The sequence below is a fragment of the Saccostrea cucullata genome, unplaced genomic scaffold (genome assembly GCF_032062105.1).
Source record: "Saccostrea cucullata isolate Sc308-1 unplaced genomic scaffold, CSIRO_AGI_Scuc_v1 ctg409, whole genome shotgun sequence".
NCBI lineage: Eukaryota > Metazoa > Mollusca > Bivalvia > Ostreida > Ostreidae > Saccostrea > Saccostrea cuccullata.
Window position 1 is genome coordinate 90,748 of NW_026923737.1, and position 16,479 is coordinate 107,226.

General features: G+C 33.2%; 2 protein-coding genes across 2 annotated transcripts; both read right to left on the minus strand.

The window, feature by feature from the left end:
• Positions 1-981: 981 nt before the first annotated feature.
• LOC134264798 (uncharacterized) lies at positions 982-3,544 on the minus strand. Its single transcript, XM_062747078.1, has 3 exons — positions 3,539-3,544; positions 3,209-3,312; positions 982-3,166 (listed from the first exon to the last, which is right to left on the minus strand). Exons 1-3 carry the CDS (start codon positions 3,542-3,544, stop codon positions 982-984), a joined length of 2,295 nt encoding a protein of 764 aa, XP_062603062.1.
• Positions 3,545-9,295: 5,751 nt separating this feature from the next.
• On the minus strand, positions 9,296-10,177 carry LOC134264799 (uncharacterized). The gene has a single exon (XM_062747079.1). The coding sequence runs from the start codon at positions 10,175-10,177 to the stop codon at positions 9,296-9,298; it is 882 nt and encodes a 293-aa protein (XP_062603063.1).
• Between the last annotated feature and the right edge of the window lie 6,302 nt (positions 10,178-16,479).

The following is a 16,479-nucleotide window of genomic DNA, read 5'->3' on the forward strand; positions in this document are numbered from 1 at the left end:
AAAATAAGCTGGACAGATCTACAGACGGACGGACCAAAAGTAATATATTCCCTACTTTCAGTAAAAGTGGGGGACAAAAGTTCAGTCTTATGATGGCTTAGCTCCCCCCCCCCCTTTTTTTGCAAAAATTAACTATTATATAGGCATTGAAAATTGAGATTTACCTTTTTTTGTTGGTTAACTTAAGCCCCCCCCCCACTTTCGGTTAGCCCCCCCCCACACTTTCAATTTGCTTCCGAAGCCCAAGAAACGATACTTCACAGATTAACAAAACAAAATTCTAAATTTCTTACGATATTTCCGTTTTATAAAGTAGCAGGAGGAAATGATATTTGTAGACGCCAAAAAGAAAAACATTTTATTTGTGCGTTAAAACCAAAGCTTAACAATCTGATGTAATGTATATCTATTAGATTTAATTATGTATGCATATGTTTATCTGCATTTTATTAAGAACTTGAAAATTTCCCGTACTTTTACCTGTACGCAATGAGCTGCTAACTATGACGTCATAATTCATTTGACTTCATAATAACGACGTCATATACTCCGCCAATTATTGTGTAACGTTACTATGTTACTACAATTGTTTATTTTGTAAAGCTTCTGAAGATAGAATGAAAGGCCTACAGCTTTACTGAAGTTTTTCGTGTTTTCTTTTTTATTTTAAATATTTAATACCGACCACTGAGACTTTTTATTGGATTATCTATCTATCTATATATATATATATATATATATATATATTAGAAAAAAATTTTGACAAGGCAACTATGTTAGTAAAACGTAAGCGCTTTCTTCATTATTTCTTCAGACGTTTTACATTTGAAAACAATTCAAAAATGTGACGTAATAACGTTACCTGTTGATAACGTCAACAACAATTCAATGACGTCACAATGCTATTAGAGGAAACAATAATAGAGCCAAAGTAAAATAACATAATTCATAGCGTAATACATAATTAAGTCATGAGACAGTCTATATTAAACTATTTAGGGATGGTTTAAAAATATTTATAAAATGTTTTTCTTTTTCCCGTCTTTCTAAAACGCTCTCTGTTTTGAGTTTATAAAAGGGATAAACTGTGAATTGTCCCTGTCCACAAATATCAAGATGTTCACTGAGTTTTATTTTTCTGTACTGGGGTTGGTTGATATGCTGTCTGTGTATACGTATGCGAGTGCGAAGGGCGGTCCCGGTTTCTCCTATGTATAATTCTCCGCATCCAGCGCATTTTATACAATAAATAAGGTTTTTTGATGCACAGGTCATGTCTGCATTTACGGTAAATTTCTTATTTCCGAGTGTAAAAGTACTTCCCTCTTTAATATATCGGCAAGTTCCACAACGTGAATCGGAGCATGTATTGACCGTGTATGAATTCTGTTGCTGAAATACAGATTTGCACAATATTCTCCTGAGATTTTTAGGTTGTCTTTTACTGTTGATGAATTTATATTTTTCCAGCACTTTGGACATTTTCTCATCGGTCTGTAGAAGGTTGTTGAGGTTACGCACTGTAGGGGTAATATTCCTGTTCCTCGGATTGTAGGTAGTTACAAGCGGTAATATTGAGGTATCCGGATTGTCACTATTTGAGGAATTAATAAGTGTTTCTCTGTCGATTTCTGTGGGCTTTTTTATCCCGTCCTCAATGATTCCGGAAGGATAACATTGTTCAAGTAAATACTTTTTCAATTCATTTAGACGTTTATCTCTTGTTTTCTCGTCGCTAACTATTGTGCAGACTCTTCTAGCTAAATTGTACGGGATCGAGCGTTTTGTATGGCTAGGATGACAGGAACTGAAATGAAGGTATTGATGTGTGTCCGTCGGTTTGTAGTATATGTCTGTCGAAAGACATTCTCCATCCTTTTTAATTAAGACGTCCAAAAATGGAATACTTTGAAAACTTTCTTTCATTGTGAAGTTGATGTCAGGATCTAGATCATTCATAATATTTAGGAAAGCTGCTAGATTCGCATCGCTGTCATTCCAAATTATAAAACAATCATCGAGGTATCTTTTCCAATTGTTCTTTATATTTTCTGTAATTTGTTGGTCAAAGTACCGAGTTGTTCTTTCATACATCTTTTCTTCTAGATATCCTAGTGTGAGGGTGGCATAAGTAGGGGCCATTTTCGTTCCCATTGCTGTTCCTTTCTTTTGTGCATAATGCTTGTCGCTAAAGGAGAAAGTATTATTTTGCAATACTATCTTACTCGCCTCTAAGATGAAGTCTTTGCTGAAACGCGCATTAATTTTTTGTGGATATTTATCAATCCAGTATTCGAGCGCCTTGACACCAAGATCAGTAGTAATATTAGTGTACAAGTTGGTAACATCCATTGTGACTAGTTTGGCATTATGACTAACATTTTCAGGTAGATGTCTCAGAAAATCCAGATCATCACGAACATAACTTTTTACTTCTAAGCATAAAGGTTTCAGTAATATGTCCATAAGATGACTCAGCCTTTGTGTAGGAGCATTGGGTCCACCTACGATAGGTCTAAATGTGAGATCTTCCGGATCGTTACATGTAACATATGCAGAGTTTTGTATTTTAATCGCTTCCTTTATTGTTTTAGACTTGTGTATCTTAGGAAGTCCATAAAATGCACTTTCTCTGAAATCAAAATTCATTAAGAAGTCCTCTTCTTTATCTGTTAAACAGGACGTTGTGTTGTGGTTCTTTATCAAGTTTATGATTTTTCGCATTGTCTTTTTGTCACTGTTTTCTGGTATTTTATCGTAAAACTCACTGTTATTGAGCATTTGTAATATTTTTGATTTGTAGTATTCTGTGTTCATAATCACTACTGCACCTCCCTTGTCTGCTTCTTTGATTACGATTGAACAATCGTTTGTCAGCGATTGAACAGCCTTTTCTTCTTCTTTTCGTAAATTACTTCTTGTATTATTTTTTTCATTCCTTAAAGGTATATTTTGCAGCGTATTACAAACAGTGTCAAGGAGACTGTTCCTTCCTTTCTTTGGATTAAAATTTGATTTGTTCCTTACAAGATCACTTTCAGACGTGTTTTTGTCTTCGTCATCCTTATGAAAAAACTCTGCTAGTCTTAATTTTCTTGTATATTCCTTAATATCCTTAGATAATTCCTGAAGATTAGAATTACTTGGTGTTGTGTGAATTTTAATCCTTTTGATAATAACTTTATTTCAGCTGCATTTAATGGCCTACTTGACAGGTTTATCACTTTTGGGTCTATTGCTCCCAAGTTTCCCTCTGTCCTTGCAGGTATTGGTACTGCTGAAATCTCTGCCCTTGGCTCTGTTTGCCTCCTCCTAAAAAATAATGTGAGGATTTCTTTCCTATGTAAGTTGTCCCATTTCTTCTGAATAAGTTTCCAGAATGATTTAAAGGCTCTATTATTGTTTCCTCTAATAGCATTGTGACGTCATTGAATTGTTGTTGACGTTATCAACAGGTAACGTTATTACGTCACATTTTTGAATTGTTTTCAAATGTAAAACGTCTGAAGAAATAATGAAGAAAGCGCTTACGTTTTACTAACATAGTTGCCTTGTCAAAATTTTTTTCTAATATTAATTACCGGACACTGTGATATTTCTTTCGTTTTTGGATATATTCTGGCCAGTGACCGAGATGGCGACATGTATGGAAAATCAACATGAGGAAACAGACGATTTATTGAGTGAGATTCTTGCACGGATAAGTTTCATTGAGGAAAAAATGGACACATCCATTGAACTGATTAAAAATTTAATCAAGGTAGGTGACAGATTCCCTTACCAATCTATGAATGAGGACACATATGTGAAATCAGTGTTTACACCTAGCGTAAATGATGATCATGTAATGTATCAGTCACCAAGTGAAATAGTTCAACGACAAGTTAATGAACTTGCTTTACAAAATGAAGCTCGCAAAATTAAACAAACAATGAGAAAAGAATGGAGTAGAAAACTAAATACCAGAAAACAGTTGTATTGGAAGCAAATCAATAATTCTAAGGATGCGGAACAATATGAGAAATGGCTTCATGAAGAAAATCCAACTTTACCTCGCAAATATCGAATTCCAAACATTCGCGGAGAACCCGAGGAACAAACAAAGGTTCGAATTAACATTGCTGTAGAAAGAGTTAAGGGTGAAATAGAATTACTACGCATGAGATCAAGTGTATCTCAACAAAATGTAATTAACATTGATGAGCAAATGAATGCAGCATTACAAACAAAAGCAACGGGCAGAATCTTGGAAATTCTACTGAGTATTTGGAAATTAGACTGCGAAAAAGAGGAAAAGAAATCCCTTGATAGATGGCGATATAAGGAAATTTGGCTACTTGACTACGTGAGAAAATACGGAAACGGAAACGGAAACGGAGCTATTAAGGAAAAAATTCACAAAGAGCCTGCAACAAAAAAGAACATGGAGAAAACAGTACCAGCAACTAACTCAAGACAACAGGAATTGAGCTATGCTGAAGCAGCCAGTAGACCAAAAAATCCAAAAAATACATCTATTTACAAGGAAACATATCAGCAAAGTAACAGAAATTCGTTTCAAATTCCTGCTTCAAAGAATGGGAGAAAAACAGGGAAGATGCAGCATCGAGAAAATATAAATCATTCGACAAAGATGTATAACAAGAACAAATTCCACCAACCTCAGGGAGGATATTCAACAGAAAAACAATCTTTTAAAAACAAACATCTTGGACAGGGACCCATGAAGTCTTTAAATCATTCTGGAAACTTATTCAGAAGAAATGGGACAACTTACATAGGAAAGAAATCCTCACATTATTTTTTAGGAGGAGGCAAACAGAGCCAAGGGCAGAGATTTCAGCAGTACCAATACCTGCAAGGACAGAGGGAAACTTGGGAGCAATAGACCCAAAAGTGATAAACCTGTCAAGTAGGCCATTAAATGCAGCTGAAATAAAGTTATTATCAAAAGGATTAAAATTCACACCAACACCAAGTAATTCTAATCTTCAGGAATTATCTAAGGATATTAAGGAATATACAAGAAAATTAAGACTAGCAGAGTTTTTTCATAAGGATGACGAAGACGAAAACACGTCTGAAAGTGATCTTGTAAGGAACAAATCAAATTTTAATCCAAAGAAAGGAAGGAACAGTCTCCTTGACACTGTTTGTAATACGCTGCAAAATATACCTTTAAGGAATGAAAAAAATAATACAAGAAGTAATTTACGAAAAGAAGAAGAAAAGGCTGTTCAATCGCTGACAAACGATTGTTCAATCGTAATCAAAGAAGCAGACAAGGGAGGTGCAGTAGTGATTATGAACACAGAATACTACAAATCAAAAATATTACAAATGCTCAATAACAGCGAGTTTTACGATGAAATACCAGAAAACAGTGACAAAAAGACAATGCGAAAAATCATAAACTTGATAAAGAACCACAACACAACGTCCTGTTTAACAGATAAAGAAGAGGACTTCTTAATGAATTTTGATTTCAGAGAAAGTGCATTTTATGGACTTCCTAAGATACACAAGTCTAAAACAATAAAGGAAGCGATTAAAATACAAAACTCTGCATATGTTACATGTAACGATCCGGAAGATCTCACATTTAGACCTATCGTAGGTGGACCCAATGCTCCTACACAAAGGCTGAGTCATCTTATGGACATATTACTGAAACCTTTATGCTTAGAAGTAAAAAGTTATGTTCGTGATGATCTGGATTTTCTGAGACATCTACCTGAAAATGTTAGTCATAATGCCAAACTAGTCACAATGGATGTTACCAACTTGTACACTAATATTACTACTGATCTTGGTGTCAAGGCGCTCGAATACTGGATTGATAAATATCCACAAAAAATTAATGCGCGTTTCAGCAAAGACTTCATCTTAGAGGCGAGTAAGATAGTATTGCAAAATAATACTTTCTCCTTTAGCGACAAGCATTATGCACAAAAGAAAGGAACAGCAATGGGAACGAAAATGGCCCCTACTTATGCCACCCTCACACTAGGATATCTAGAAGAAAAGATGTATGAAAGAACAACTCGGTACTTTGACCAACAAATTACAGAAAATATAAAGAACAATTGGAAAAGATACCTCGATGATTGTTTTATAATTTGGAATGACAGCGATGCGAATCTAGCAGCTTTCCTAAATATTATGAATGATCTAGATCCTGACATCAACTTCACAATGGAAGAAAGTTTTCAAAGTATTCCATTTTTGGACGTCTTAATTAAAAAGGATGGAGAATGTCTTTCGACAGACATATACTACAAACCGACGGACACACATCAATACCTTCATTTCAGTTCCTGTCATCCTAGCCATACAAAACGCTCGATCCCGTACAATTTAGCTAGAAGAGTCTGCACAATAGTTAGCGACGAGAAAACAAGAGATAAACGTCTAAATGAATTGAAAAAGTATTTACTTGAACAATGTTATCCTTCCGGAATCATTGAGGACGGGATAAAAAAGGCCACAGAAATCGACAGAGAAACACTTATTAATTCCTCAAATAGTGACAATCCGGATACCTCAATATTACCGCTTGTAACTACCTACAATCCGAGGAACAGGAATATTACCCCTACAGTGCGTAACCTCAACAACCTTCTACAGACCGATGAGAAAATGTCCAAAGTGCTGGAAAAATATAAATTCATCAACAGTAAAAGACAACCTAAAAATCTCAGGAGAATATTGTGCAAATCTGTATTTCAGCAACAGAATTCATACACGGTCAATACATGCTCCGATTCACGTTGTGGAACTTGCCGATATATTAAAGAGGGAAGTACTTTTACACTCGGAAATAAGAAATTTACCGTAAATGCAGACATGACCTGTGCATCAAAAAACCTTATTTATTGTATAAAATGCGCTGGATGCGGAGAATTATACATAGGAGAAACCGGGACCGCCCTTCGCACTCGCATACGTATACACAGACAGCATATCAACCAACCCCAGTACAGAAAAATAAAACTCAGTGAACATCTTGATATTTGTGGACAGGGACAATTCACAGTTTATCCCTTTTATAAACTCAAAACAGAGAGCGTTTTAGAAAGACGGGAAAAAGAAAAACATTTTATAAATATTTTTAAACCATCCCTAAATAGTTTGATATAGACTGTCTCATGATTTAATTATGTATTACGCTATCAATTATGTTATTTTACTTTGGCTCTATTATTGTTTCCTCTAATAGCATTGTGACGTCATTGAATTGTTGTTGACGTTATCAACAGGTAACGTTATTACGTCACATTTTTGAATTGTTTTCAAATGTAAAACGTCTGAAGAAATAATGAAGAAAGCGCTTACGTTTTACTAACATAGTTGCCTTGTCAAAATTTTTTTCTAATATTAATTACCGGACACTGTGATATTTCTTTCATTTTTGGATATATATATTTATCCCATACGTGTTGGTGATACAGGCCGTTGGATAAACTTATGCTTTATCAACGGGTAGATGCTTTATCAATAGCACTTCCGGTTTTGACACGAACCCTCGCTTCAAGACTTTATTTTATTGAAACTTTTATTTGTGAAAATTGTTGCCCTTATAAAATGAATGATAAAGGGTAGCAATATCGTTAAAAGCAAGATGTCAAAGAAGTGTCTTATTTTATCAAGGAACCCGTTGGCTATTTGAAGACAGATGTTACCCCCCCCCCCCCCCCTCTTAGATCGTTTTCGGAGAAAGTAAAGCCTACATGTACCAGTTAAGTTGTTGTTATAAGACTCCTTTGACATCTTTAACAATGCTTTCTTATATTATATTATGTATGCCTACCTAGTAATGTAGGTGTAACTTACCATGGATCAGCCAACAATCTAGACAACGTCTAGGCCCCTAGCCTTGCCTAGCACGATTTGTACTGCCATCGTAAAAAGAGTTTATTTTCACGATTCCCATAGTCCTAACAACTTTCAGTCAGAAGTTCGTTTGATGTAAAGCTCCAGCAATTTTCACATGATGTTTTCAAAGACACAGATAGCAAATATTCTAAATTTTGAACTCGATCTACTTTCTCTCGACGCATGTAAACATCAACGGTGCTACGTCATCAAGTTATACGTCATCAATTTGATTTTGGCAGTCATTCATGTAGTTTCGCAGGGGAAGTCTCAAGTTTTGTTAAAACGAAAGTCGTATGAGATAAATAGAACATCTATAATTGTGTGATTTGATATTGGCTTTATCCAACTCGTTGAAATGGTGTATATTCGCTCGGCAAGCCTCGCGAATATATACACCATTTCAACTCGTTGGATAAAGCCAATATCAAATCACACAATATAGATATCCTCTATATATATATATATATATATATATATATATATATATATATATATATATATATATATATATATATATATATATATATATATAGTTTCAAAGCAAAATGAAGAATCGGTACAGTTTTTGGTATATTTAAAAGTAAAAATCCAAAAATATCACAAAACATTCACTACAAGCGCTTTCGCCATGTTCGGCTCTTCAGGCAGTTATACAAATGTCAGGTAGGTTACCTGGTAACGTCAAAAGCATAAAGTTCATTGTGACGTCATAATAGATGTAGGTAGCGTTAAATTGGCGTAATTGTTAATATACAAATCTTGCACTAGCTTTCACACATTATACAAATGAAATTTCAAAATATAAAATATACAGTATCATTTGCGATTAAGTTTGGGTTTAAAGAGGTTGATAAAATAGTTTTCTTTTGCCAAACGTAAATTTTCGTTTTCATTTGGAAGTTTATAAAAAGGGAAAATCTTAAATATTCCTTTGCCACATTTTGCGAAATGTTCACAACACGGCGTATTACGCACACTAGGGTCTTTAATTTGTTGCTTGTGCACACGAACCCTGGCATTTAATTTTCCCGTTTGTCCAATATAATATTCTTTACACGTCGGACAGATGGCACAGTAGATGACGTTTTCCGATTTACAGTTCATAGATGAGTTGGTTCGAATTTCCATTCCTGATTTAAGTTGGATTTTATTCCCCTCTTCTAAATATGTACATGTTCCGCATCTCGGATCTCCGCATTTTTTAATGGTTGGAATTTCCTCCTGTGTTGTAAAACGGGCCTTGGTCAACAGTTTTTTAAGACTTGGTGCTTGTCGTCGACTGTTTATGATATCATTTGGCTGAACTAAACTTTTCATGTTTTCCGATTGTTCTAAAATGGGATAAAATCTTTTAGCGTCCATAAGGATGTTTCTGTTCCTTGGGTTATGGGTAACTACAAAGGCTATTTTCCCGTCATCATCGGTGTCGTCTATATGGCGTAAATTGTATGGAATCATGGAGGTTATTTAGAAGTGAATGGAATTTAGTTAAGTCTTCTTCACTCCTGGTCCAAAATATGAAGCAGTCATCTAGGTAACGTTTCCAATTATTTTTTATGTATTTAGCAAAGTCGACATCAAACAGTTCAGGTATTTTTTCATATAGTTGATCTTCTAAATATCCCATCACTAAAGTTGCGTATGAGGGAGCAACTTTTGTCCCCATGGCGGTTCCTTTTATTTGTAGGTAGAACTCATTGTTAAAATGGAAATGGTTATTTTCCAACACTATCTTCAGTCCTTCTAAAATGAATTCTTTTGGGAATCGTTCATTTATAATATCCGGATGTTTGTCTATCCAGTAACTAACTGCTTCCAGTCCCAAAGTATGTGGGATATTTGTGTACAAACTTGTAACATCAAAACTGACGAGAATAGTGTTTGGGTCTACATTTTGGGGAATATAATTCAGAAAATCCATATCATCTCTTACGAAGCTGGGTAATAATTTGCATAGTGGTTTCAATAAAATGTCCAATAAATTACTCAGTCGTTGGGTGCTTGATGCAGGTCCAGCGATGATCGGACGTATTTTAAGGTCAGCAGGTTGGGATATTTTGATATATGCGTCATCACAATTTTTCACAGCTTCCTGGATCTCCTTAGATTTGTGGACTTTTGGTAATCCGTAGAAATTACTGGATTTCAATTCAAAGTTAGTTAAGAAATCATTTTCATTTTTTGTTAAATTGTCGGCATATTTTTTAGTTAATTTCTCAACCTTGAGCATTGTGTGACGATCTTCGTTGGCTGTTAATTTTCTATAAAACCGACAGTTCTGAAGTTCGTTCAGTACCATTTCCTTATAATGGGGTTTGTCCATAATAATAACAGCGTAAGAGATGATATGGATTTTCTGAATTATATTCCCCAAAATGTAGACCCAAACACTATTCTCGTCAGTTTTGATGTTACAAGTTTGTACACAAATATCCCACATACTTTGGGACTGGAAGCAGTTAGTTACTGGATAGACAAACATCCGGATATTATAAATGAACGATTCCCAAAAGAATTCATTTTAGAAGGACTGAAGATAGTGTTGGAAAATAACCATTTCCATTTTAACAATGAGTTCTACCTACAAATAAAAGGAACCGCCATGGGGACAAAAGTTGCTCCCTCATACGCAACTTTAGTGATGGGATATTTAGAAGATCAACTATATGGAAAAATACCTGAACTGTTTGATGTCGACTTTGCTAAATACATAAAAAATAATTGGAAACGTTACCTAGATGACTGCTTCATATTTTGGACCAGGAGTGAAGAAGACTTAACTAAATTCCATTCACTTCTAAATAACCTCCATGATTCCATACAATTTACTATAGAAAAAAGTCGTACGGAACTTCCATTTTTAGATCTTCTTATTATAAAGAATGGATCGTGTATAACTACAGACTTGTACTGTAAACCCACGGACACGCACCAATATTTGGATTTTAGATCGTGCCACCCATCCCACACAAAACGTAATATTCCGTTTAATTTAGCACGGAGAATTTGTACAATTATTACAGATGAAACCCTACGATGTAGACGTTTGGAAGAATTAAAACTTTATTTAAGACGACAAAATTATCCATTGGATCTAATAAACATTGGAATAGAAAAGGCATCCGAAATTCCAATAGAGGACCTAAGAAATCTACGCCATATAGACGACACCGATGATGACGGGAAAATAGCCTTTGTAGTTACCCATAACCCAAGGAACAGAAACATCCTTATGGACGCTAAAAGATTTTATCCCATTTTAGAACAATCGGAAAACATGAAAAGTTTAGTTCAGCCAAATGATATCATAAACAGTCGACGACAAGCACCAAGTCTTAAAAAACTGTTGACCAAGGCCCGTTTTACAACACAGGAGGAAATTCCAACCATTAAAAAATGCGGAGATCCGAGATGCGGAACATGTACATATTTAGAAGAGGGGAATAAAATCCAACTTAAATCAGGAATGGAAATTCGAACCAACTCATCTATGAACTGTAAATCGGAAAACGTCATCTACTATGCCATCTGTCCGACGTGTAAAGAATATTATATTGGACAAACGGGAAAATTAAATGCCAGGGTTCGTGTGCACAAGCAACAAATTAAAGACCCTAGTGTGCGTAATACGCCGTGTTGTGAACATTTCGCAAAATGTGGCAAAGGAATATTTAAGATTTTCCCTTTTTATAAACTTCCAAATGAAAACGAAAATTTACGTTTGGCAAAAGAAAACTATTTTATCAACCTCTTTAAACCCAAACTTAATCGCAAATGATACTGTATATTTTATATTTTGAAATTTCATTTGTATAATGTGTGAAAGCTAGTGCAAGATTTGTATATTAACAATTACGCCAATTTAACGCTACCTACATCTATTATGACGTCACAATGAACTTTATGCTTTTGACGTTACCAGGTAACCTACCTGACATTTGTATAACTGCCTGAAGAGCCGAACATGGCGAAAGCGCTTGCAGTGAATGTTTTGTGATATTTTTGGATTTTTACTTTTAAATATATATATATATATACAGAAGATGTGCATGTAAACACTATGAAATTCTCAAGGTTTCGACATTTTTTTTAAAAGATGGGTGTTTGAGAGGATCTTAGAGATGTACATGCACTCCCTCCCTAAATCAGTTTTTCCTAATTCTTTGGTAGTTTCTAGGTGGAAATTTAACACTTAATCGAGAAGCATATTTAAACGCAAAATAATGATATTAAAGGGGAATACAATTTCTCTATTTTCTAAAAGATTAGTGCTATATCGATTTTTTTTAAAATATCAAACTCTGTTTCTCGTTTCCCCTCCTTCTCTCTCTATCTTTCTGTCTCTTTCTCTTTTTTTTTGTATATATAAAAGTACAGCATATACTTTGTACATATAATGGTGTACGGAATAAAAAAAAGTTTTCTGAGGCTGTAACTTTATTAATTGTACCTTGTTTTGTTTTTTTCTTTTTTTATTTGGCGTTGTAAGTCTCTGGAGGACAGTGTTAAAACATGTACTTAAAAGGGTCCTTCAAAAATACGAAAATAATGTCCTCCATTTCTATATTATTCTTACAAAATTTTAGATCAACACATCTTTAAATGAAAAAAAAAATTATTTTGCCAGTGTTTAACTTTTCATTCCATTTGATGAAATGGAACAAGTGTTAAACAAGTTTTTTTTTTTTTTTTTTTTTTGTTTTACCACAATTAAGGCATGGTTAAAATCACTGTGACGTCAAAACAACGCCGAGAAAGTTTTTCAAAATTACTCTGCCTCTTCATTTCATACACGATTTTTAGCTTCTTCCCTATTCATAGAATCGTATCCATAGCCCTTAACTCCTAGATTCCTAACAATTGTTTGAGTACCTTAAATTAGATTGTCAATGTTTTAAAATTCTTTTTCACGTAATACTTCTTTGCACAAGTTCCACAAAAGTGACTCTTCGATTTTTTAAACTATAATATTTTGTTTGTTTGTTTTGCAGACCGTTTATGGTCCAATTCAAAGTCTCTAAAACTATAAAAATAGTCATTACCATTATAAACAAATGCATAGTACACGGTGTATCTATTTTATGTTTCATCAAGCATTCTCAGAGTTTGTTTCCGAGTGCAAAGATGTTATCGCTATTTGTTGCCATTTGAGGTCCCTCGACGTCATCGTATTTTGCTTTTTTTATATGAAGTCTATCTGCATTTAAGAATTGATATATTTTAAACGAAGCAATGTATAACATTAAATTTTGACATTTGATATAATAGAACAATGCTAGATCTATAAGTTTTAATTTTATTTCGTTTAAAAGCCATTTATTAGAGGTATGACTCTAGACATTATGCATGTTAAGTGTATAATTAGTAAATAGCTCAATTTTGACCCTGCTCTATTAAGTCTTTGATAATGTTGATAATTATCAAAATATTTTCCAATCTCTTTGCTCAAATTATTTTAATGTATTGATAAAATATGTGTACCAAATATGCTTATAATATGACGAAATAAAAAAAAAATTACCTATGAAAACGTTACCCTGGTATAGCACAGCATACATTTTCTAACCAATCTAAAAGTGGAATGCCACTGTGACACCAACTTTTTATTCTATAGATGTTTGGATCATCCTTTTCAAACAATGGTTTCAGCATTGAAAGGCCAATATTAGCTCTTAATCATTTTAATCATTCAAATAAATACAAAATGAATAAAATACTAATCTATTGTTTTTCTCATGTATTTACAATGAAGAAATCTATTTAATTGTCAAGTTCAATAATGTTAAACCTTTATTACAAATAATCAGCCTAAAGTTCTAGAGAAAATGTTATTAATTTCCAATAATTAATTATGGTTGGCTATTTTATTTCAATTTCCTTTATAAATATTTTATTTTCATAAATATGTTTTATTTAAATTTTTTAACATCTATACGACTTTTCTTTACATAATCTATTAGGTATTCATGTGGTGCATTCATTTAAATTACAGCAATTTTTTTTACAAGAAAACATGTTATTTGGATGTACATATTTTTTTTCTTTCAAAAAATAAGAGGGTTAATCCAAAAGTAATGTCACTGTGTCAATATCTTAATATTTGGCGTCATATTATCAAATATAATATACCAAAAGATGCACAAAAATAAATCTTATCAAAATTGAAAATGTCATTTAATAATGTTTACTTGAATTAATTTTGATAGACGTTTGAAATATTAAACGTAAAGGGTGTCGCTGCGTCACAACTAAACGTCACGTTTAAATTGTTAATTTTAGAATGAAAAACGACAAATACATAAAAGCATCTAAAAAACATCTAATCTTTCAATATTTTAACAGACAAAATTTTACAATATTTTCTAGTCTTAAGTTTAAAATAAAATGACGTCATTGCTTTTTGATTATAAACTTAGTTGTTTTAATCTGTTGGATTGAATAAAAGAAATGTCGAAGTGGAGAAAAATCGCTCAAACGATCTGCAATGTCTTCTTGTTCCAAAATTGGGAAATAGCCCGTAGAAACAGTTACGATGATAATCAGACACACAGAGGATAGAATATAAATAAGAGACTTGTTTATAGATAGTTTCCACGATTTTAGCTAGTCATTGGTCACTGAATGATCAGCAGAGGTCAGAAAGATCGAAAAAGGGTGGTCGGGCAGAAACGTTCTGGAAATGGTGTCTGACGTTGTCCAATAAGAGAGACGATTAGAGCGATATGAGAAACCTTTAGTTTTTCTTATGATATCGTTCAAAGAATTTTGACTGATAACTAAATTATGTATAGACTGACTTTACAATGGGTGCAAATAATTCTTTTAAAAAGGAAAATGTGTGTCAATTTTTTTCGTGAATCTCAAATATTTTTAATGAAACGAAGGGGAAGCGTATAAATGTATGACGCCGCGTATCCATCATGATTATGATGTTATTTTGGTTCGGCGACTATCATAATTGCACTTTGTATATAATTCGATATCTTGAAAAGTATACATCATTTTAATTTGAATTTTTCAGGACTGATTTGTAATAAATATAGCTTTGATCATGCATAATTTCCTTAATTTACGTCGACTAGTAACATTTTTATCGCAGTTATGACATTACTTTTGGATCAACCCTTGTACTTAAAAAATCATACAAAATTATTAAGAGCTAATGTTGGCCTCTCAATGCAAAGAAGGATATGATGATAACGAACAGTATTCAATCTCAACGTCCATTAAACAATATACAATATGCAAAAAAAACATTGTTTAAATGACTTGGAGATCTATAAAATAAAAAGTTGGTGTGGCATTCTTTCTTTTAAAAAAAGAGTGTTTGATTTTTATAATGTTATGTATGATAACAAAGAAATAAAAGTAAACGCTTCCAGATCGTTTCACATTCAAAAAAATCTGCTGACGTGACGTTAAAATGATGTAGCAATGATGATCCGGGTCGATAGACCTGAATGTTTATTTTTTTCAGCTGAACTTATCAAATTGTCCTATGAATTAGAAATTTTGCATAATTGTTTAATGCGTTCTTTATAAATGTGAACGATTTTTTCTGAAATTATCCATACCTTTTCTGAAGTGAAAGTAAATGTCTCTAAAAACTTCTAAACAGCCCTCGTAAGTCTGAATTTAGAAGTTAATATACAAACAATGAAAGGATTGAAGAATTCTTTATATATGTGTCTCATTTCAACAACTTTACGTTCAATCAAAGCAGAACATATTTGAAATAAACAATATTCTTTTTCTACTTAAGACCCAGATTGTTTTGGATACCACCGAGAGAGAGGATGTCAAACTAAAGATTCTTCTTGCATACAAGAAAGCTATATTTCAGGTTTGTTCTTTTAAAATCAAATTTTATATATATAGATTGATTGAATGTAGCCTCATTTATCCGGACGCATTGGTTCCCAGTCAATTTTTCCGGAAATGTGAAGCGTCCGGATACCTGAATCACCAATTAAACAAGACAGAAAAATTACATTTAAAAATTCTGTTCCGATGAAAAATTGTCCGAATACTGAAGCATCCGGATATCTGACGTCCGGATATATAATGGTCCATTGTATATAAATATGCCTTTCTGCAATTTCTTCACATATATTTATCGCAAAGCAAATCTTTTTTACCAAATTTTCGTCGCTTTCCTTAAAATAAATACTTTAAACTTGATAAGCACAGATATGCTTTGTAAATTTTTCTATATGGGAAAAAATGAAGTCATTTCTTTGACAAGAAAACATCAATTATTCACTTTTGAGAAATTGCGTAGTATCTAACTATTTTGTTAACATTTAAACGATGTAAAAGGGAAAGGTCACGAACAGTAATTGAACTTAAAACTTTAACTATAGTAATTGTTAGCATGGCAAGAACACAAACTTCAGTTTCCTAGTCATTTTGACAGTGAATGCTGTGTATAAGTCAGGTACTGTGAAATATCCGTATTGATAAATCTTCTGTTATCAAAATCAACATAAATATAGCAATTGAAATGAAATACAAATGTATGTCAATAGAAAAAATAAACACATCAGTAGGTTGCATTTAAAAAGGAATATATAACAACTAATGAATCTGTAAAATGTTGAC